The sequence below is a fragment of the Blennius ocellaris genome (assembly GCF_963422515.1).
Source record: "Blennius ocellaris genome assembly, chromosome: 2".
Lineage (NCBI taxonomy): Eukaryota > Metazoa > Chordata > Actinopteri > Blenniiformes > Blenniidae > Blennius > Blennius ocellaris.
In genome coordinates, this window is record NC_137651.1 from 7112266 (window position 1) to 7135792 (window position 23527).

The 23527-nt window shown below is 39.1% G+C and overlaps 1 protein-coding gene across 2 annotated transcripts in view; it reads right to left on the reverse strand.

The window, feature by feature from the left end:
- The window catches only part of gria4a (glutamate receptor, ionotropic, AMPA 4a), a gene marked incomplete at both ends in the record, with an annotated part of 117647 nt that overhangs the window by 19840 nt on the left and 74280 nt on the right, over positions 1 to 23527 (reverse strand). For both annotated transcript variants that reach the window (XM_080509985.1, XM_080509984.1), the window contains 3 exons: positions 12927 to 13087; positions 14437 to 14652; positions 16369 to 16575. In XM_080509985.1, the coding sequence (XP_080366111.1) occupies positions 12927 to 13087; positions 14437 to 14652; positions 16369 to 16575 (584 nt within the window). The remainder of the gene's footprint in view (positions 1 to 12926; positions 13088 to 14436; positions 14653 to 16368; positions 16576 to 23527) is intronic.

Consider the following 23527-nt stretch of genomic DNA (forward strand, 5'->3'; position numbering starts at 1 on the left):
GAAGGTCTCAGGCACCAGAGACGTTTGTGCGTGGCCTGACAAAGAGAACTCTGGGGTTTGGTCATTTTCTCAGTATTGAGTTTTTTATTTTGGCAAAAAGTGAGGGCTAAAACGAGTCATCAATTTTAGTAAAACACACATTTCTTTGAATAGAAAGAAGTTAAAATGACAGGTTTAGTGTCAAATCTTTAGTGTAACAGCGATATTCACACTATATATAAACAGCAACTAGATAACTATCGCAACAATTGTGCTTTTTATTGCATGTGGACCCCAAAAGGCCATTTTAACCTAATGTTGCAATAGCTAGCACTTGCTAGAACTAATTTACCTTCATCTGCAGATAAAGTATGCAAATAAAACACAATTCCAGTGAGAACTGATTAGATTATTTTCCCTCTTATTCTGTAACAGGGTGATACAGCAGTCATTTCTTAGTAGAGGTGATAAAGCACTACAACTTTCCACTTCAACCATGCTCAGGATTCAGTCACAAACTCTGACAAAAATCATACTGTGAAACCCCAGTTTGGTTTCCTCTCGTGATACACTATAATAACAAAAGAGACTATTACTTGTTACATAGGCAATCAGCATTTATGATAAAATAAAATCACAGTGAGATGCCACACTATATATCCCTGGAGCCTTTAATCTAACAAACAACGTCCCAAATGGTTTTGTATCTCTGAGGTTTTGATAGATAAGCATCCTGCTGAGGGAGGGGAAATAGATCGGTTCAGGACAGAATGATTAACATCCTGTCAATTTCCAAACGTGCAGTCCTTGATTTGTTTTGTGTGTGTGTGTGTGTGTGTGTGTGTGTGTGTGTGTGTGTGTGTGTGTGTGTGTGTGTGTGTGTGTGTGTGTGTGTGTGTGTGTGTGTGTGTGTGTGTGTGTGTGTGTGTGTGTGTGTGTGTGAATAGCAAAGGGAGAAGAAGGTATTAACCAGTGTCTGGCCTTGGAGCAAAGTCAGAGTACATTCATCCCCCCGTTCCTTGATTTAGATGAGGCCATGTGCAAGTGCACAAGTGTAAATGTGCATGCGCGTGTCAAACACGCACCTCTATTTTCTGTGATGTATAAGCATTTTGCTACACATGGGGGATCTTTGGGAGTGATGTCTTTGATTCTTCATGCGGCGCGTCTGTGTGAGCACGCCGCCTGTGTGTGGGACAGTGTTGTGTGTGTTGGTATGCAACAGGCGAGTCTTTCTATAGCGGGTCATGTATCATCTATGATAGCCAACAGATTGCCTCCCCAATCCTCTGTGTGAAAGATTAATGGCATGCAGGTTCTCTTTCTCTCTTAGACACACACACACACACACACACACACACACACACACACACACACACACACACACACACACACACACACACACACACACACACACACACACACACACACACACACACACACACACACACACACGTACGTCACTCTGAGCGCTACACTTTTGTTTTCATCCAATGTGTCAGGATTTTCACACCTGACAGAAGTCATTGTAATGTCAGGCAGTGAGTGTGAGTCCGTATGTGGATGTCTTTGTGATCCAGCGGGTGTTTTATTTCATATCAACTAAATCTTATTCAGAGATCACCTTTCTTCTAATTACCAGGAAACCATAATCGATATTCCATACGCAATCTTTTCTTGATCCAATTGAGTTCATTTTGAGTTTGTACATGTACTAATGTACTTTATTATTATTATTATCATTAAATGCTATAAGGGTAAAGCTTTTAGTTTAATTAAAGTCACAAGACCTCAAAGAAATTGAATCACATCTTGGAGTGACTTCATGATCATACTCTCCCCTTGACTCGACTGCCTAATCTAACTATGGTTATTAATAGTGGGCATCTACGGCATAAATATTTTTGGGTGTGTCACGAAAGGTTTCAAACATTAATAGCCATAAGTTCCTTATGTTAGCAGACCTTAAGGTCCAAGGCTGTGGCTCAGTGATGTTCTCTATGGTGCTTTAACAACTGTTGGGAGTCACATGAGGTCATGTGGTGGCAAAGAGACATTGATTGTGATTGAAAGTGGCTCTTTGAAGCTGGATAGTAAAAAAAACAAAATAGAACAGCTGATAATGAGAGAGGGTGTCTGAACCAACTACATTTCAATATTTCATCAATACAACCTTCAGTGGTAAATGCCAGTCTGGCTGCTGATGCACGGAAGCCACATTTGCAATAATTGCTGCATTTGTCTATTCTATCAGATACACACACCCATTTTCTCAAGATGACATGAGGATAGCTTATTGGGAAGAATTGATAAGGTGACAGTGACCTTGACTTTTAGTTCAAGTGATTTATGTTCAAGAGAGACTATAAAACAGTAAAAAATAAAACAAACAAGCTGGTAGAGATAACCTGAAATCATATTTCTTCCTCTTTTTACAGAGTGGATACAAAAAGAAAATCGATATAACAATCAGTACTGTGAAAACTCCTGAGAATTAGTACCTGATTACAGAGTTATTTCTTTCAAGGGTAATGGAGGTGTTAAATAGTGACCACAAATAAGGAGTAATAGGTTCGGAGTAACTTTTGTTCTAGTTTTGATTGCAAATTCCAATTAAAATGTCTTAATATTGAGCATGTATCTTTATTATTCTCATGTTGCTGAGCTGTCAGCACTGTGTGGGTCAGTCTGAGGACTGACACACTTTTCAACTTAAGTTATATTATTGAGCAATTATTAATCAATTTATAGTATGTAACACCATAACATCGTGCTCACAGTGTCCAGTGTTGACAGCGTACACATCGATGGGGGATTATAATTTTTCATCTAATATCTGGCACTTCTTGTAACTTTAGTCTTGTTGAACATGACTCTAAACTGGGGCTGCTCAGTTAATCAAATTTCAATCACGATCACAATTTAAACTGTGGGCTCTGCTGCACATCGAATCAAGCACTTTCTCAATAGTCAGCCAACCACCAGGGGGCGAACGTAAGGGTAGGGCTTCATTAAGCTGTTTCACAAGCAAGCGCACCCTGCCGCTTTGAGTTATTCAACAGTGGACTGATGTGAGAGTGAAGCGTAATGTCGGGAGCAGAAGGTGACAGTACAGCAGCATCTGGAAGTTTAATTTTCAACTGACATAATTGTTCACATATTGTTTATTTTAAATTGGAAGTATAATATAAAAATATGTCTTCCCTAAAATAATGAATAATCTTGATTATTAATCATGATTTCAATATTGATCAAAAATAATTGTGAATTACATTTATCGTACCATAATACAGCCATAATCATGTAGCCCTACTCTAAACCCCTTTAGATCTTCTCCCCATATACTGTTCAAACAACAATAACAGACACATTCAAAAAGCATCCAATTTGTCAAACTGTGGTCCAGCACAAATGTTTCACTGGAACACAGGAAATGATGAAAAAAAAAATGAATGCAGATGGAAGACATCTTTCTGGTTTATTCACTTATTTGATTTTGCAGGGACTTCAGGCGTGAAATAAAGCTAATTGACTAATTGATTGAAACAGAGAGATTCGACTTGGAGAGGAGAGCAGGATAAAGGGTATGAAAACAAACAGACATGGAGAAATTTGAATAATAGATTAAAGATGACTTGCCGCAGAAAGGTAATGAAAAGCATAATGATAGAAAAATAACCCAGACTATAAAAGGGAGGTTGAGATGATGTCGCACATCCAGAAAGAGAGAGGCGCTGAAGAGATTATGCGCAAGATGCAGCTTAAGGATTATTCGTGAAATTCATAAATGCCATCGGTGACCTTGAGACCAGTCATTAATTACTCAGGGAGAAGCCTTAGTGCCCCACTGCAGTTAGTTAGTCATTCCATTAGCCGGATCTGTTGCTACCATTAACTATTCAACACACCCACAGCCATTTACTCAATACTTACACATGACACTCACAAACATAGGCTCATGCACAAACACACAAGCACACAAGAGAACAAAGCTGTAATTTCAGATGTTTATTGACAGAGACAGATTCAGTCCCTGTGAGATGTTCTCTGTTGATCGGTTCACCTCTCTTCCTCCTCTTCTCCTGCTCAGACTTGAAGCATTTCCTCAGTGTAAACACTCTCACTTTTCTAGCGCTTAATCAGCTCTGATTTTAACAATTCCAGCACCGTCACCTCGTGATCATTTATTCGCCACCCATCGTATTATGACCAGGCCAATCACCGACATCACCAACCGAGAAGCCTGAGCTGAAAGATGATAGGTGGGAGGTGCGAATGCCCTATCAAGGTCACTTTGACAATGTGTGCGAGGGCGTGTAAATATGTGCACGTCTGCTGCCAACCATTTACCTTGTGCTTGAGAGGAAAGGTGAAGAAAACACAGGCTGACGTGTTTGCAGGAGAAAGAGCGTGTGGGTTTTTCAGAAAGAAAAGTTACCTATTGCCCTCATGGGCGTCGAGAAGTGATACATGTGAACAAACAAAGGTGACGATCAGAAATGGTATGGATGGACGGATGGACGAGAGATAGATAGATAGATAGATAGATAGATAGATAGATAGATAGATAGATAGATAGATAGATAGATAGATAGATAGATAGATAGAGACACACAGACAGACCAGCCCCAACAGAGTTGAAATAAAGTGGTAGAGCTCAGAAGACGGGTGTGTGTTAAACTGTGTCTTCCAGACTGCAGAGATGACTGCAGCACTGAGACAGAGACTCTCACTGAATACCAATAGACCCACAATGGCAGCTCAATACACAATACACATCATGCAGAGCATATAGACTGGTCCAGTCAGTGTGAACACATTAACCACTTGACCGACAGACATTCATAAAGCTTGCGAGACAACAAAGTGCGACGGCCGTTCTAAAAGGGGAAACTTATATGCTTAAGTGGCTAATCAGACAGATTGCAAAGCTATCAAACGCATTAACATTCATGTGTAAACCTATACAATAGATGGAGAAGCATTCAACCGGTCAGTAAGGTTGCATTTCTTCCTGTAGAAGCTGCCTCCTCCGATTTATTCCTGGCTCCACAGTGAATATCAACCTCGATACTCTGATCCATGCTGACTAGTTGGGCATGATACAAGTGGCAGGATGGAGAAGAGGGAGGATGAAACCACAGCAAATATTAAGCATCCCATGATCAATGTGGACACATGGGTGATGAAAAAAGTAATGATATGTAGAGAAAAGTCTATTGTGAGTGAAAGTATCATGAGCATGCGAGTGGATATCAACTGAGGAGTGAAAACAAGGGAATATTACGAGGATGATACAGCTTGCACAATTTAAAAGGTGGAGGCACGGTACACTCTGGACACGTCGCCAGTCCATTAACAGGCAAACACAGAAAGACATGTGTGTGTGTATATATATATATATATATATATATATATATATATATAAAATGACTTTCCACCATCCCTATCCTGTAAACCCATAACTTATTAACTTTAATAAATTGGCTCAAAGGCCACAAAGAGGTTAGGTTTTGGAATTAGAATGCCTCTGTGCACTGATCTGTAAAAATGCTCAATGAAAAAGTGAATACGAAGGCAATGATGTACTGTATGTGTATCCACAGTGATAAGCCCCTATCTCACTTGGCTTCGACAATTCATGACGAGCTGAAGTGACAAAAATCTAAGACATCTGACATGTTAGTGACGAATCACCTTGAGTGAGCACCTTCTGCATGTTGCAGAAATGCTAAATGCTAAATGACTGTCTCACTCCCTGGGAAGTTTGGCTCAAAATTTGCCTAGAGTTCACATTCATGTCATACATGAATCCTTCTGCATTGCCATGATACGAATATGACATTCCTAAACACAATTATTGTTATGGTGATAGGGACTCAGGCAGAGGAATTAAAAGACAGTCCAGTGGGGTGATGTATAACAGAGCCTACAAACGTTTGAGGTATGTGGACGCTTCAGCAGTGGAGGTGTTATATAAATGATAACCAGTTTTGTTGAAAGATTCAGAATTGTCATTGAGGATGTTGTTAGGTTTTCAAAGTTTGAATGCTCAGTGAATCGATTTAACCATTGAATTATGTTTCCAATTTAATAACAGTGTTTTTTGTGATGGTCAATGTCAGTAATTAAAAAAAAGCATCAAATATTGAGGCAGATGTAATGTTAAAGTATCAGCTAGTGGTGCAATTGTGAGACAGACCGGAATATTGAGCCCCAGTATTTCCAGCAAAACCAAATGATGATTTGCCTGAAGCATGTTTGTGATACATGTTTTACATTGGATGAGTTGTGTTTCGGAATTGCAGGTGTGGCGCTTGCTTCGGTGTGCAACAGTTGTGCGAGAAAATGTAGATTTCTGTCATCAGATGTCAGGCTGTGTGGAGCACAGGCCTTGTTTACGTGACATTTTCAAGTGAAAATAACATTTTGGGGGGGAGTTTCTTGAAAGGACACTTTTGAAAACATTTTCCAGAGTTGAATGTTTTCAACGCAGCAAGTCTGAACAAAGAAAACACAACTTATTGGGAATGCTGAGTTGTGACCATGTGCAGTCAATAGCTTTTCTGTCAACGCACAAAGGGACTGAGAAAAATAACGATAAAGAATTCCAAGAATTTTTGCTGTTCTCTCTTTGAAATGTAACTTCTTCAACAACGTGAGTATTTATTACACCATATTTTGGTCTTACATGTGCTCGACACTGTGTGTTCCAAGAGGAACAGCTAAGAGAAGCTTGAATGTGCATTGTAGTGTGGTTGTTATAAAAAGCAGGAGTGACCTAGTACAAAACTAGAGATTTTACACTATTTTTCACATTCCCGTGTAACCCGTGGCAATGATTTGTAATTTTTCTGAAATGAATACAGAAAAACTATCTTGGTTCCAGTAGATCATTCTGAGTCCCTTAACCTGAATGAAGATTAGACTGACAATGGCTCATTTCTTGCACTTTCTAATTTGCAGAAACTAAATCAAGAAAGGTTCGAGACATGGTGGAAACATCTGCGGCAACTGTAAGACCATTTTTTTTTAACCAGGAAACGTGAGTTTTTAAACAATTCGAGCAATATGTTTGCAAGGCCCTGTGACTTATTCAACAAAATTGTAAATATTTCAAAATATTTTGCGAACTCCATTGCAAAGTCCATCTATAATTTGTCATAGCCTATAGAGAAGGAGTTTAACTTGCAGTCACTGTTTTAACGCATTTTGAATCACGTCTAATAGTACTTGAAGATCATTATTGCCATTTGGATCACAGCTGAACTGAGTATGATCCCAAGCACACTCACAAATCCATTTTGGAAACATTAAAAATTAAGAAATACTCCAGTGGGTAATGAGATGGCCAAGTCAGGATAATACATATAACCTTAGATAAACCTCTAAAACAATGCGTGGCTTTTGAAGAAAAAAACTAAACTGAAGGAATTGTATATGTGAAAGTTGTCATCATGGCAGTATGACGGCAAAAGCATTCATGAGGAAATGGGAGTTGAGAAAAAAATGGTTCTGAACCCTCAAAGTGGGAGGTTTTAGAAAGCTCCCAGAAGCAGTTGCTGCATCTTTCAACACTGCTGAAATCTTGTTGAAAGTTAAGAAACCCACTTGCCTCGTGTGACTTTTTCATCTTAAATTTGCTCATATTCTGAGACATAAATCACCCCCCCCCCCCTCTCTGTCTCTCTCACCACATCAGTAAAACACATGTGCCATTTGCAAATATGAAGCTTTGTAGCAACAGTTAGAAGGATTGTCAGATATGTTAACGGCACAATGTGAAGCCAGTACAGCAAATGTGTATGAATTGCAGAAATTGTATCGCCAATGCTTCCTTTTATCTCTCTTTCAGTTAATGTGTGAGATGATAAACTTTTTTTTTCCTGTACCCCGACAGCCATGTTATGCCATGCACTACTAGAGGTGGCTGTGTTTATTGTATGTTATTGTCAAATTAATACTGTAAACTCGGAAAATTGACCTTTACCACAAGTAACTATGCCAGATCCCATCTGGAATGTACTTTTTTCAAAATTTTATTAACTGGCCTTGTGGATTATAATTTAGGCCATTTGGTTATCAGCTGTGGAATAAAAACCGTAAGACGGATGAAAATATTATGTGTCATCGTTTTATCACTGCGTTGTTTGCAGAGGTGTATTGAGGGCTATTAATTACTGTTAGTTTTATAAATGCACGATTGAAAATACTCCCGAAAAAGTGCAAAGTACTTTAGTGTTAAAGAACTGAAATGTGACTTAAGGTATCGGATCATTTGAATTCTATTTATTTCAGGCTTGATGCTTAGTGCTCTGGTCTCATTGGAAGAAGGGTTGTGGGTTTGAATGCAGGCCAAGCCTTCTGTGTGGACTTTGCATGTTCTCCCTCAGCATGCATGGAATTTCTCTGGGTACTCCAATTTCCACGGATGACATGGCATGAGTCTAACTCAATTTGGAGCGAATTAAAATCATAGGAAAAAATATTAATTCCGAATTCATGTCTTTAAAAGCATTGTTGATTGCCAATTCAAGCACAGCAAAACAAAATGTTATGGTGTTACAATGTCAGAATATACAATGTATTGTATATAACATCTGAAAAAGGTACAGATATATCATTTAGAATGGGCATTGTTTTGGTTAAAAGCAAACTCAAAAGAGCTGCACAGCACTATAATACATCATGTAGCTGTAGCTGTGGCACATTTTTGCTGTCAGGTGCGACTGCAGTTGCCATTATGATTGTGCAGGCTTGCAAGGGTGAACAAGAGAATGAGGAGATAAAAAGGAATTGAAGGAAGGGGATAGAAAAATGATATGACAATATGATATGCATGACACATCTCCTTTTCCCGGGACATGATATAGTACTTCTGCAAAGCACATTGTCACAAAAGCTCATCCATCACATGTTTTTTTTATGGCCAAAAGCCTTGCAGGAAGACTTATTTCATCCCTTTATCAGTGACTCTGGTAACCGTTTAGCTCCTTGACCAGTATTACATTATCTTTTTCCACTTCTGTTTTCTCATCTCTCTGAGCAAATCCCAATTTTAAGTAGTGGAAGGACTTGTGAGGAGAGGTTGGATTCAAGATTAGTTTAATGTCAAATACACAACAATCCCGCAAGTGGCACACCGAATGCAAGGAAATTTGGCTTCTTAAATGACGAGCTCTAAGCACCATATCAAACAAGAAAAAAAAATTCCACTGCATATAAAAGAGAGGACGCACATAGTAAAGCATCCCGATCCCCGCAGCAGGCACTTCAACTTGCATCAAGACAGATCAGTAGTGACGACAACAAATTTCTCCTCGTTCAAAGACCTTCAGTACAATCAGCAGCTACAGGTCAACGTAGAGGAGGACGTAAGGTTAAAATGGTAGGTAGGAGGAGGGAAAGAACTAACACATGATAATTGTACTGCAGGGATGCTCAGTCACTCAGCGGTAGAAGCTTCAGGTGAACAAAAGAGTGAGCAGAGGCGTGACAGATTAAATAGATGAGTGCTTCCTCTTTTATTATAAAACTCACATCACAATGGTACAAGTGCCTTGATGCTCGCTGGACAAAATATAGGCTCACATCTGACAAATTATTTGTCCTCTGGAGCCACAAATGTTGCAAACCAGTTTTATAAGCCAATAACCCCTTTGTGTACACGCCAAACCTCCACATCTGAGTGTGTTCTGAAGAGCCTCGGTGCACACGTGGTGAAGTTTTATGAGCTGCAAACCCTTCTTGTGACCAAACCACTTCTAGTCCTGGAAGCATTAATGAAATGAATATCTATGGTGCCACCCTCATTGCTACTCCTACTGCAGTCCACGTGTAAGTCTCAAGTGGTCTGCAGGCAAACAATGCGGAAAATATGGAAGAGCCTTTAACACTCTCCCCTCAGAACGAGTCGATTCTTATTCTGATCTGGTCCTGGGGGCTTTTCTATGCAGAGTTTGCATGTTCTCCCCGTGTGAATGTCAGTTTCCGCTACATGCCTCCCACAGTGAAAACTTGCATATTTGTTGAATGCATGTGTTTCTATGTGTTTTCTGAGGTTGGTTTTGGTACCATGAGATAGATGGATGGATGTTCAAGGCTTAAGGATATATCGTCAAAAGAGTTAGCTACAAAATAATGTCAACATAATCAGAAAGTGCCACAACATTGAACTAGTATTTATCTTAATCAAAACAAAGTGACATTATTGTGTCATCATCCATATTGCCCTCACTGGTACGCGCTGTGCTTTGAATCTCTTCTCTTCCTACTTTGACTTATTAAGAGTCAGTGATTCAATTGCGACTTTATACTGTCAACATTTTAATTAGGATACATTCACTTCCAAAGTCGGCTGTGTACACAAAAAGGAGATAGCATATTCACATTCAAATCTGCTACATTTACCCATCCATTCACTGAATTTGAGGCACCACTGAATGCAGCAGCAGTTCTAGTGATATGGGGTATCACATGAACCTAGTCTCAAGACTTTTAGACATGATAGGATTTACATGATAAATTGATCAGAAGAGTTCAATTTCCTATCTGAAATGTCCAGCAGAGAGAAAGAATGGAGAAGTAGATTAAAAAAACAACAAAAACAACAACAACAAAAAAACTAGATAAGTGACAGCTTTCTCATTGTATGGAAATAATCTGGCATTTGTGTCTGTGGCAATCTCTTTAGAGAAGTTGTTCTGTATAGGAAGTGACAGGAGCTTGTGATTTCTATGATGGACACTGGCTTGGTGTAAACCGTCACATTATCACCATGACAGCTGTGTCTTATGTACAGGGCCTGTAAGTGAGGAGAGATCAGCAAATGTGTTGTATTGTTGTGAAACTGCAGTAGACGTTTTTTTTTGTGTGTTTTTTTTCTGTAAGCAAAGTTAGCGTGCACCAGCGTCTGTGTATTTATGTGCACGCCCTGCATGACTGTGCGCTTTTAAGTGCAGCTGGTGTGAGCGCTTTCCATTTTGTGTATTGGGGGTAGAATTGGCCTGTCAGTCACAGCAAAGTGGGGAGGAGAGGGAGAAGACAGGTGTCTGTAGGGGGGGAATGAAAAGGAGAGAATATGAAAGAGATGGATGAAAGAGTCGAGGAGAAGGGCAGAAGAGCAGAAGGGGAGGAGGAAGAAATTGAAGTTTGGGTCACTGATGAGAAACTTTTGTTCTTTCCCTTAAAGAGAGGAAAGCAAATGGGAATACGGGATACTCGAGCAGAGTATTTGAATTCACTTAAACAAGTGGCAGTACTGTGCATACCTCTAACAATTTAAGTAAACTTGTTAGTCAACTAATGCAACTAGTTACTTTAATTTTTGCTTGAATAGTGAAAGCCTGACCAGGGTTTTTTTTATTTCATATGAAAAAAATGAAGATCCAAATAAAGGAAAAGTAAATGTGAAAATTAATCCAAGCACTTAACTTCTAAGAGCCTATGTAGTAAATGTTGCTGGACTTCCTAATGCATTTTTACAGTGAAATATTGTGTTGTTTAAGGCATTTTCAGATGTATCCTCTTTGAGATTTTTATATTACATTCAGCAACAAAAATTGGGCGATCAACGAAAGTGGAGTGACTACTTGGCCAAGAAGGTCATGTTTTCATCTGTGTGTATTTATTCATTCATTGGGTTGTATGTACATACTGTATGTATTTTACCAAATCTTTTCTCAAAAACTACTCAAGGGAATTGCATGACATTTCCAGGGACGATTTGTCATCATCCAAGGACCAATTGATTCGATTTTGTGTTAACGGCTAACCACTTCTGAACAAATCCCCAAAAGACTGAAGAAAATAACATTTCTCATAGAAAGTGGATGAGAGAGGCACCTCAATGGAGAAGATCAAACCCTAACCCTTTACGTCTTTAGTTCTTAGCCTGGAACTGTCACATTTTCAGTTATAAAATGTTTTAAACTCCTGCTATTTCCTTTTCAATGTGCATTCTTCTTGAACAAAATGGCACAAAATAATCAGCTCCATTGAGGGGTAAGATAGGTATTACCTTATTTTCATAGCTTTAATTGATGTATATATGTGAAGAGTATTCATGTGATAATGAAATTACCATTTTTTATTTTTTATTTTAATGACAGTTAATGTGAACTCTTCCCCTGTGTTGTGGAAAAGAATCTAGTCAAGACATGATTAATAACTGTGAAAACAGAAATAGAAACCTTATATATTTGTATTTAAAATGGCGAGTTTTTGTCCTACAACCCAACAGGACCCACTGGCTGCTTCATCTCCACTCTTATGCAGTGAAACGTTTTCATTAACATACATACTGTAGATAGTAATTTTTAATATATCTCTCACGCTCTCATCATCTATCACTCCTTTTTCATTTGTTTTGGTGTGAAGCTCTCCCTGCTGCTCCTTCTCTCTTTAGATTTGCTTCCCAAAGGTCTTAAGGATGCCGGCTATGAATATTTCACTAAACTGCATTCTCAGGTTATCAATAATAAAATGCCATATTCTTATAAATATTCTAAAAATACAGCTGGACTCTGCTTCTTCAGTTGCATGAAAAATTCATACACACCTAGAAAACTGCTAAATCTTCCACCATAACAGACCCCATATGGACACAACAACCACTGGACTGTGTGTGGTTGTTTTTATTCTCGCTTTTATGTTTTTGTGTTTGTACATATTATGCCGTCTCTCCAAGCACATCCCGAGTAGTTGTTGGGATATCAGCCCAGTTCCATGGAAGCCAGAGGAGTGCTACAAGCGCTGATTCACATTGTCAACAATCTGAATCACTCTGGCTAAATACTACAGGACTCTTAACATCACAGACAGTTCGAAAGACACACAGGCACTCCTCAGCCCACGCACACGTTCGCATATTTGAATACTTTCTTTCCCCTCTCAGTCTGATGAGTCAGCGCACCCGAATGCACTCGCAGATCGTTTCCCTTACTCACCGCGGTGAAATGTCGCAGCCCTGTTGCATGAAGGCGCCCAGCGAGAACCACAGGGAGTTGAAGATGCCAAATTCATTGGGAGGTTGGTCGGTGGGGCCCTGCTCTGTGGCACCTTCCTCCGGTTCCTCTGCGTGCCATTCGTATGGACTGAAGCGACTCACCTGAGACAACACAGGGAGGAAAGGTCTCAGACAGTCTCAAACACAGCGACAACATGTAGAATTGAAATCAAATGAAAGGCGTTCCACACAAACACAACTCTGTGCACATCTTGTTAGGTTGAGCTTTTCATCTGTGGAATGACTTTCCCCTGTCCATCAGAGATTCCTCTTCCCGGTCTGTTTTGAAAACACGCCTTAAAACCCACCTTTTCCCTTTGGACTTCGACACCGCATGAGCTATTTTTGACTTATTCTATATGGTCTATACTCATCTTTTTAATGTATTTTATATTAACCATGTTTCTATACCCTTTTAATTTGCTTTATTGTACTGTCCGTATCGTTTATCTATTTCATGTTAATTTTGTGAACTGTACAATTTTACATGTTATCTGTTGTTTGTACAGCACTTTGGTCCACTGTGGCGTCTTTAAATGTACTTCATAAGTAAAGTTGGATTGGAATTAAGTTGTATAGGTGACAAATGTCTCATCACTCAAACTGAGTACTGACATACGGATGTGCTAGATCTTTGAAAGGTAGACCGAAGCAAACAACAGACAAAGCAATTTATTATACAATAATCAATAAAATAAAGGAAACTTGAAAACCTTTTTTCACGGCTTCTATCATGAAATGTTGCTTAGAATATTTTAGACACTTCAATGCCATAAGAGTTGTGATCTTATGTATGTTAACGTGACTCTCCTGCCTACTCTACTCTTACACCGAGCATCTCCATGTCTCCCTTCACCACGTCCATGAATCTTCTCTGAGGTCTTCCCCTTCTCCTCCTGCCTGGCAGCACCATCACTACCATCCTTTGTCAAATATATCCACTATCTCCCCTCATCACATATCCAAACCATCTCAACCTGGCTTCTTTCTCTAGCTTTATTTCTATACTGCGCTATCCATCCTGGTCACTGCACATGAAAGTCTCAGCATCTTCATCTCTGCCACCTCCAGCTCAGCCTCCTGTCTTTTCAACTGTGCCACTGTCTCTCGACCATATTTTAGAGCAGGTCTCACTGCTGTATGTTAAAGTGTCTATGAAAAAGAAAATCATACATTAAATTTGGAATATCATGTGGTCATCTCATATATATTTTTGTCCTTGAGGAAAGGATGATTATCACCATCTATTTAAGGCAGATCATTTGTCATATCATGGACAAGAGTTAAATGGGCCACGACATGCGGTGAAGCTCACTGGTTAAGAAATATTTTCCCCTGCAACTTAAACGTTAGATTTATTCTTCCATCCCTGAAACCATGGCCTTCAATAAATCTATTGTCACAGTCTTGTACATTAGCTTAAGTGCTGATTTGTACTTGCAATCACTTACCAGAAACAGCACAACACTGACTCCAATGTAAGCGAACACAATGCACATCCAGATCTCGTAGGCCAGCGGGTCCAGAAAAGAGAAGACACCTGGTTTTGACTTCTGAGGCTTCTTGATCATGATAGAGATTCCCAGTGACATAAAAGGCTTGGAGAAGTCGATCACCTCCTCTCTCACGAGCGTGATGGTCAGCGGTGCCACTGCAATTTCAGCTTTCTGCAAAGTGGAGGACAGGCAAAAGAGAGACATCAGTTCAGCTGCATTCTAATTAAGATCATTTGCAACAAATTCTGTGGAACAAGAGTGATGTTTTTCAGGTAAAATAGGGAAAGTGAGAAGGGAACGCAAACCCAGAATAACAGAGGAGTAAGTCATACAGTATGTAGGCATGAAAGTGACACATCCAGAATTTTAATTAGTCAGCAAGGTCTGCACGCACATTTGCATAGCTAAGCAGGCATGCACACCCATGCAAAATCCAGAGGGGTGAAAAAAATCTATTCATTTAAACCACCATCTTTTTTCCCTCCACCAATAGCTGCATGCATTTACACCGCATCTGAAGTCCCCACTGAAAAAAAAAGCTTCAACCAAAGCAGATGAAATGCAAAGTGGTGCTTTGCTACATGAAGTGAAGACATGGCAGAACAAGGAGAGGAGAAATAAAGCACAAGAAAGGCGAGGAAATCAGAAGCCATGTGGAAATGAAACACAGATGAGAGTGCGAGGGAATATCAAAACCCACACAACTCTGCCCACATCACAAACAGATGAAATAAATTAAAGCCAGCGAGCCAGAGACCAAAGACACAATGAAGGGTATCCAGCAGACAAAGGGCTCCAATTTGACATATGTATATTCTTAATGTGGTGGAAGAGTGGCAGGCCAGTGATCAGAAAGGACTCACAGTGTTTGGAGCAAATCAAACCTGATTAGTCAGTGCAGCGGTTCTGCTGTGTCACATTCCGCTATGGATTCTGGAGGTAATTAATTCTGTGGCTTTTCTGCAGCAACGTCTTTCACTCTCCTTCAGAGTGATGCCTGACATTGCCTTATGCATGTTGATAAAGTTTGCGTTCAGGCGATAATGCAGAATATGTGACTTTGCATGGGAGTCCATGGCGTAATTAGCCCACTTGGACAGTTTTTCAGGAAATGAGTGAACCTCTCATGACACTGCGTCTCTGCTGGAAACTGACACCATAACTAAGGACACACGGAGCTCGAGGCAGGGATATGTACTGCATACCACATTGATTTCAACACTTCTCAACTGTGGTGTGGCATAATGATCTTGCAGTCCATGAGACATCAACAAAGATTACAAGGTTTATATTCAATTGCCAGAAATATATTCAGCCTGGAGAGCATAATGTGCAAATGTGCAATGGTGTAACTCCATTATGCTGATTTCTGAGCTGTTGTTGATTGATAATGAATTCTTCTTCTTCTTCTTCTTCTTATTATTATTATTATTAGTAGTAGTAGTAGTAGCAGTAGTAGTAGGTAGGCCTATAAGTTTAAACTTCCTCCTCCTACTTTCTGAGCATGTGGAAACACATTAGCAATATGATGCTTATTCATGTGTTTTGTTTATTCATATTCAAAATAAATAAATAAAAATCTGAAAAAAATCTGTTCATTTTGCCAATAATTATATTCAAACTGTGAAATTTCAACATATTTAAATCTGTTACCCATGAACTATTATTATATAACTATTAAAGTTGGTGCTTATACATTGATCACAAATACAGTCCCTTATGATGTTTCATAAAATACAGTCTGTCATGTGCACATCACAATCAACATTTTTGAGTGTAGGAGAAAACTGATCAAAACATTTCACTTTCAAGGATATTGTTTTTTTTTTTCTAGATGAACCTGTAAATCTGTAATGTTAAAGGGAGGTCCATATGTTCCATCCTTACCCCGTACACAAGCTCCCCCACCATGCCGTTCCATATCTTCGTCTCCGGATCCCTGGCTCCGTATTTCCCATCTGGAACGATGGAGATCTTGTATTTGATCCCAATGTGTTTGGCGATCTCCGAGGCCAAGTCCACACAGTACCCCTCATACTGGTCGTTGCCTTCATAAAGCTCCCAATTCTTCTTCAGCATCACATAAGGACCCTCCTACAAAACCAGCATAAAGGGAGAAACACAACTGTTGGGAGGAACATGAAAGCAGCAGTTTGTTTGGAGACGATGCATGAGGGAGAAAGACTTATTAACATCAAGCCTTTACAGTAATGGACAAATTCATTTTCTTCAGGTTCTACAAAAATAAGTAAAAAAGAACTAAGCATTAAACATTTCTAGGCCAAATAAAATGACCTAAGTCTCATTTTTGACATGGGCTAAATATATTTTAGGGTTAAACAACATGGTCAACTAAGGATGTAAGTGCTTTATCCTGAAGTGTTTAGAAAATGTTGAGTGAAAACACATTTGATCATAGGTATAAAAGGTATCAAAGGTTTTAGAGCAATTTATAGCAGGTATTGACAGCAGAATATTGATCTCAATAGAAGTGTAGCTTGTGCAGCCCACAGACAATCATTTTACAGTACAAACAGAAATATGGGAGGACTACCTGTTAACACACATATACAATGTTTCAGATATAAAGAGCCAATCTTTCCTGACAGGAACAAATACAGATGTCATGAAATAAGAAAAATAAATAATAAGAACTGGGTATAAAAACGTAATGTCTGAGCTCGATGTTTTTTTTTATATCTTGTGTTTCTGACTTCCACAGCCTTGTTTTATGCTTTCGTCTGACTCTGCATGACTCCACTGGGACCTTCACTTGACTTAGTGTTAAGAGAAATGCTGAGAAGGGAGAAATATTCAAGAAAACAGAAAAATACAGCCAGGTGAGAAAACAGAGGAAGAGTGCCGCTTTTATAATGTGCCATAGGAGGTTGGAATGACTTCTGTGCCTGAAGTAATGAAGAGCAAAAAGAGAGTTTTGACTTAGAGTGAGAAGGTCGGTGCAACTGGGATGGGACGAGAAATGAATGCATGCAAGAGGGCGCGTGCACGCACGCGTGCACGCACACGCACGCAACTGATGAGTGACAGGAGCAGTGAGTTATGGTATTATGCCTGAGGCTTCTCACCCCGTAATCCAACTGAAACCAAGCCCATTAAAACGTTATCAAACCCTTTTAATCAAAGACTAATCTCATCTAATTAATCACACAGGCTTTTATATTATTCAACACAGCAAAGCAACAAAACAGTTTCTGAAGATGATTAAAAAAAACAATCCACAATAACAACAATATTTTAACAAAAAGATAACATTCTGCACTGAGTTTTTCATTCAGGAAAATTGATTCACATCCGGGGAGAAAAAGTAAGAGTGTAAACACAGAAGACTTTCATATTGGAACGTTTCAAAAGGGATCAAATGAGCAATAAAAATCACTGTCACAAAGATGTGAGAGAAATCAACAGAAGAATCTTCAGCCCAGGAAACTGAATTACATTGAAAACGAGTTTAGCTTGGAAATAGGCAGATGGGGGGGATTAGAGCATCCTCACAATGAAGGCTGAGCAACACAGACCAAACCTACAAAAACATGTTGGATTTATGCATTAATCCTCTTTAACTTCAGGAAACAAATAGCTTGAAATCTAAGTATATGAGTAATAGTCTATAATCTTGTTTAATCTAAAAGTCAACTTGAATCATTTCCTCATCCCACCTTGTCACCTGACCAAGCCTTTTACTGCATGCAATATATGATGAGTTGGCAAAAGCACCTTCACACTCATCTAGAGTAAGGTTATTATGAATAAATTATAATAAAGAAAGTCTTGATTGAAAGAAAGAAATGTATTCAACATATACAGAATCACTCGCTTGCCATGCGTGACAGTTTGCTGACATGTTTGATATGTGGAGAGAAATTAGCAATATAGTAACATTTAAAGTGCTAAATAGTTGCTGAATAACTAAAAACAGGAAAACCTGAAGAATGGCTAAAACTGGCAAAATGTCTTGTTTTTGAAAAAGCATAAATGCAACATGACCTACAATTTATGTATATTCAGCACAAACCATGTGTACAAGTTTATAGGCTGTTTGTACAGGTTATATATGCCATAGAAATATTTTATCGGATGGAAATAAATAACTGCATTGGTTTGTAGACCTCTGTCCTCATTCAAGTTCAATACTCTAGAATATTACATTACATGAGCACAAAACGTGTGTTGAACATAGAAAATGGTGTTTTTATTAATCTGAACAGGTTATGCATTTCTGAAAACACCGCCAGAGTGCTTTTCATATTGACTCCACTTTGTTCAGTGAATTCCATGATTTGCCAACAAGATGATGAATGAATGAAATAAAACAATATGAATATTAGTTCATATAAATATTGAAAACAAGCAAAGTTAAATAACAAAACAAAAATAAACCAAAACACTTTTAAGAATGCATTGCCACATTTCTCAAGGGCCATTATCTCCTTATTAGTCAATGATTTGTTAAAACAAATACAATTCTTTAAAAATAAACAACACAAATGAGGGGAAAAAAATCCATTAATTTGTGCTGCACAGCACTTTCCATTTTTATCACTGCCACTACCACCTCCATCATGAATCTAAATCTGCATAAAAATCTGTTCTTTCGTGTTTTGTTGCAGAGCATTAATTTTTTATTTATTTATTTTTCCCTGAAAATGTCATTATCAAAGACATTAGCAGCTCCGGGGGCATTCATTCTAGTGACTCAACATGAATCATAATGTTAATGTGAACAGTAAAATATTTTCAAGTAAATTCCCTCCAACACATTCACAGAGACATGAACAGAGGGGAAAAAAGCACCAGAAAACACAAGGCTGTAAAAAACATGTCCAACAGAACAGTACATTTAGGTACAGTTTCAGTCAAATAATCATTTTATTGAGTTAGTAATCTTCCTGTACATACTTTAAAATATATTCACAATGTGGATACATTGCACAATATGACTGGATATTTTTCAACCAAGCAAGTTTACAATATTTTTACAAAAGGTGATATGATGTCGTCACCAAATATAGGTATTTTATGTGAAAAACAACAAAAAAGCTACATTAGGCACATTATTTTCAAATAAATTTAAGACGTCAGTGGTTGACTGCAAATTTTGTGTCATTGTTTAGTCAGTGTTTAGTCATTATCTACTCATCCGGTGAACAGAAAGGCTCAGCACCACATAGAATTGTGCTACTTAATGTACATTTAGCAGTTTCAAGGTGAAAATGTATTTTCTCCTGGAGTCAATTTGAAATTCCAATTATTCTCTTCCTATCATGATTTCTTTACAGATAATAAGAGGGACATTGTCATAACTCCCCTACACCCCATGGCCAGGCAAATTCAGCTTCTGATTTAATCACAAACTTTTTATCGTTTATATTAATTGTGCAGCTATAGTTAAAAGGTGGTTATTTGATCATACATATACAAGACATGCAGCATTTGTCTTTTTTTACTCTATGGTTTTCAAACAATTAAGCCAACAAGATATCACCAGTTATTTAATGAGCTTTTATTATCATTATGCTTTATCATTGAAAGCTAAACTGCTGCCAGCTCCAAGTACTCAGTAATCATTAATTGTAGGTGATATACATTCTGTGAAATGCTGGAATCGATAAATGCAGAATAGTAAACTCTGCTATTTCTTCTATATGTAAATGTATATGCTAATTTGTGAAATGTTATTTGTGGGAAAAAAGGAAAACCTTTCATGTGTGTACTGCAGTGCCATCACAGAAGGTGTATTGATGGTTCCAACATAGTTCACTGGGTTACAAGTAGAGATTTGAAGGTAGTGAAGGTTTGAAGGTTTACTGTACTCACAAAGAAGTTGGCTGTAGTGAAAATGAAGGGTTGGGTGATACAAAAAAAATCAATACAATTCTCTTCATATCTTTTTATAAATCCTTCTGAAACACAACATTTCAGCGGCAGAGACCTTGTGTAGTAAGTAAAACAAAGTTTTACATGCCAGAAAGCCAAATCTTGATAGTTAATGAGCCCTTTTCTACATCTATTTATAATTTTTGCATTGACTGCTGAAATATGAGGGCTGTTTTTTTTTTCTCTGCTGAACACTTCAGTTCCAAGTGAGTCAGGAGCAGCACAAACAAGGTCTTCTGTATTGATTATTTGTCCTCACATTTCTGACGAGCTGACCAAGTCCCACAGCGGACTGCAGCTTATTCCTTCAGGTTCCTTAGTCCTTCAGGAAATGTTAACTTCAGGCTTTTCTGCTTTGTTTTTCCTCTAAAATAATTGACTCCCAAGGGGAATAATCAGTTTAATTTGTGTTAAGGAGAATGCATTCATCTCAGTTACAAAGTCAAGTGAAATCACAGAGGGCTACTTTAGTATTACGCATGCAAAAAAAAATACACCTACATACAGATACGCACATGTCAAATGGGCACTCCAGCAACAGAGTCAGTGTGTCATTTTAAAGCCTATTTGAGGTTTGTTATCAGTTTGCACCAGGCATTTTTGTCATGGTGAGAAAGTAGTGATGCCAGTGCCGTGAGAGAGTGTATGACATGTCCGTGCCCGTATTTACTGCTGGGAGAGAAAAAAACAAAAAACAAAACAAAAAATAAAATCATGTTTGGGCATTGGCTAATGTGGCACTGTGAGTCAGAACAAGGCAAGAGCTGGGACTGAGTGCGAAGAGAAGAAACACAATTTAAGATGTTGAAAGAAAACAAGAAAAGCCTGGGAGAGAGGAAAAAAGTCTACGGAGAGTGGGATATGGAGTGTGGAAACTATAGAAGAGAGATGAAGGAGCAGATCAGAATACAAATACAGGTCACTAAGGGGAAAAGGGAAGATTGAAACGGGAAAAAAGGGAGGGATTAAAATAAAGAGCGAGTATAAGAAAAAAAAATTGACGAAAGGGCAGGAGCAGCGGAGAGATGACGGGCTGAGAAGACAGACAAAAAGAGGGAGAATGGGTGGCTGACAGAGGGGAACGAGCTTTGTAGAAGCAAATGGTTGGAGCTGATAAGACATGAAACACTTCACACTGGAGCCAAAAAGGCAGACAGGACTTGCGATGTAAGCCAGTTAGCCGGTCAGCGTAAAAGACGGACACCCGACTGGACGGTCACCTCACCGTCCACTCATTCATTCCACCTGCCAACAGCAGGCTCCATCACCTCGGCATTTAAAAGGCTCGATTGTCACGCGGCAACTTAGCCGGCCACCGAGACATTTAATCAGCGCACGAGCCGTCATTTCAGATGGTCGGAGAGGACAGCCAGGCGGTCAGTTAGTCACAGCCTACTTCAGTCAGTCAGTTGGTCAATTGCTTCATTTATTAAGTAATTACCACAATTACAGTACATAATCATCTATCCAGTCACGTATCCGGCCAGTGAGCCAGTGATTATCTCCCAGCTCTCCAGCCATAAAGGGAGCAGGGGCAGATCAGCAGATAGTGAGACGGTCATGCATTCAAGCGTTCGAAAAGTGACCAGCGGGCACAGCCGATCACCGCAGTTTGTTAGTCACCATGTCAGTTTGTCTGACACAGAATCAAACAGTTTACCAGGAAACTCGTGGGGGCCAGCCAGACCACCGCAAAAAGCCGTTGAGCGTCACTTCATTGATTGTATGAGAAGGTCACTGAGCAGTCAGTCAGAAAGAGCAGTTAGATCATCAATCAGTGTTGTGATTTGGAGTGTGTGGGGTGCGGCAGAGAGCTGGGGTCTGGGGGATGCCTATTCCCAGCATGATGCTGGTTTTCCTTTTCATTTTGAAGTAGAAACCATAAAAAAATGTATTAAAAAATAAAAAAATTTAATTGTCAATCAACCAAAGATTGCCTTGTGGTGTGAGGCAGTGCGTCGAGCTTTGTCAGGAGCGGCTGATCGTCCAAAACCTTGAAAACTTCTCAGATAGTTGAATTACTCTGAAAGCCACCTGAACGCACAACACTTGTGTCTCATCACAAACAAGCAAAACAAGTTATTTTCCCCTTCACTCTAAAACTTTGCTCCCTCATATCAATCAGAATTTAGGTAATAATGCTTGTTTTCGGTTTTCAGAACGAGGCACATTTAATGCCTCATGTAAATCTATCGACGCTCTATGTCTGAGGCTGTGTCTCCTGCTTGGAGCAGAAATTACTTTGAAAGACAACGTGAACCTGAACAGAAGTCACATGACACACATTTTCACTGAAACGGCTCATTCCTATGAGGTGAAAGGCGACGCAAGGCCACAAGAGAGACTTTTCCGTGTGCTGGAGTGTTATATTTGATGTGCACATAAGTGAAGGCTAATGGCAACACACTTAGGAATCAATGACCATCCAAGCACTTTGCTTATATAGGTGGTGTCAGTGCAAAAGCACATGTGCATATTCTCCCTATTGAGTGAAATCTTAAGAGCCTGCAGTGTTAGCATCTCTGTGTTGGTGTAAATGGGTGTATAACTTCTCACGTGTCATTTCGATGGTGGCAATGACTGTTAACAGCACAGCCTTGAAAGTTGAGGGTTTTTTTGTCAGGTTTTGAGATTTTTTATTTTTTTTTAAACACTATGCTTTTTATAACGATCAGAATGTCACTGTTAAAGTAACACCAATGAGAGTTGAGAGTTTTTTTTCGGTGTTTCTCACTCCAACATCTTACTAAATTGGCTGTAAGGATTTAGAACGAAAAGTTTGAAGTGAAAGAGTGACCAAAGAGGAGGGGCTGAGTAGATTTACAGAGTGACACAGAAAAATTAGGACACGTAATGAGGAGGAGCAGCATCAGAAGTCATTGTGCGCAAAATGCAAGTAAAGTTTACGTGAAGTGTTATTCGACAACACTTTTTCTTGAAGGTTCTGCTGAGGTGATTTCCCCTGCAAGCACAGGAGCAGTGAAGACGATGGCGACGGTGGCGCCGCTAAAAGGACTGTAAAGAATCTGAATTAGCAGCTCTGTTCTACAGTCTGGTGATTTTGTTCAGCTTGAACGTTAAAACTTGACAGATGCAGAAGACTCACTCATCCAGGTGTGGCGTCTCCCATACGAGGTGGACAGGAGCAGAG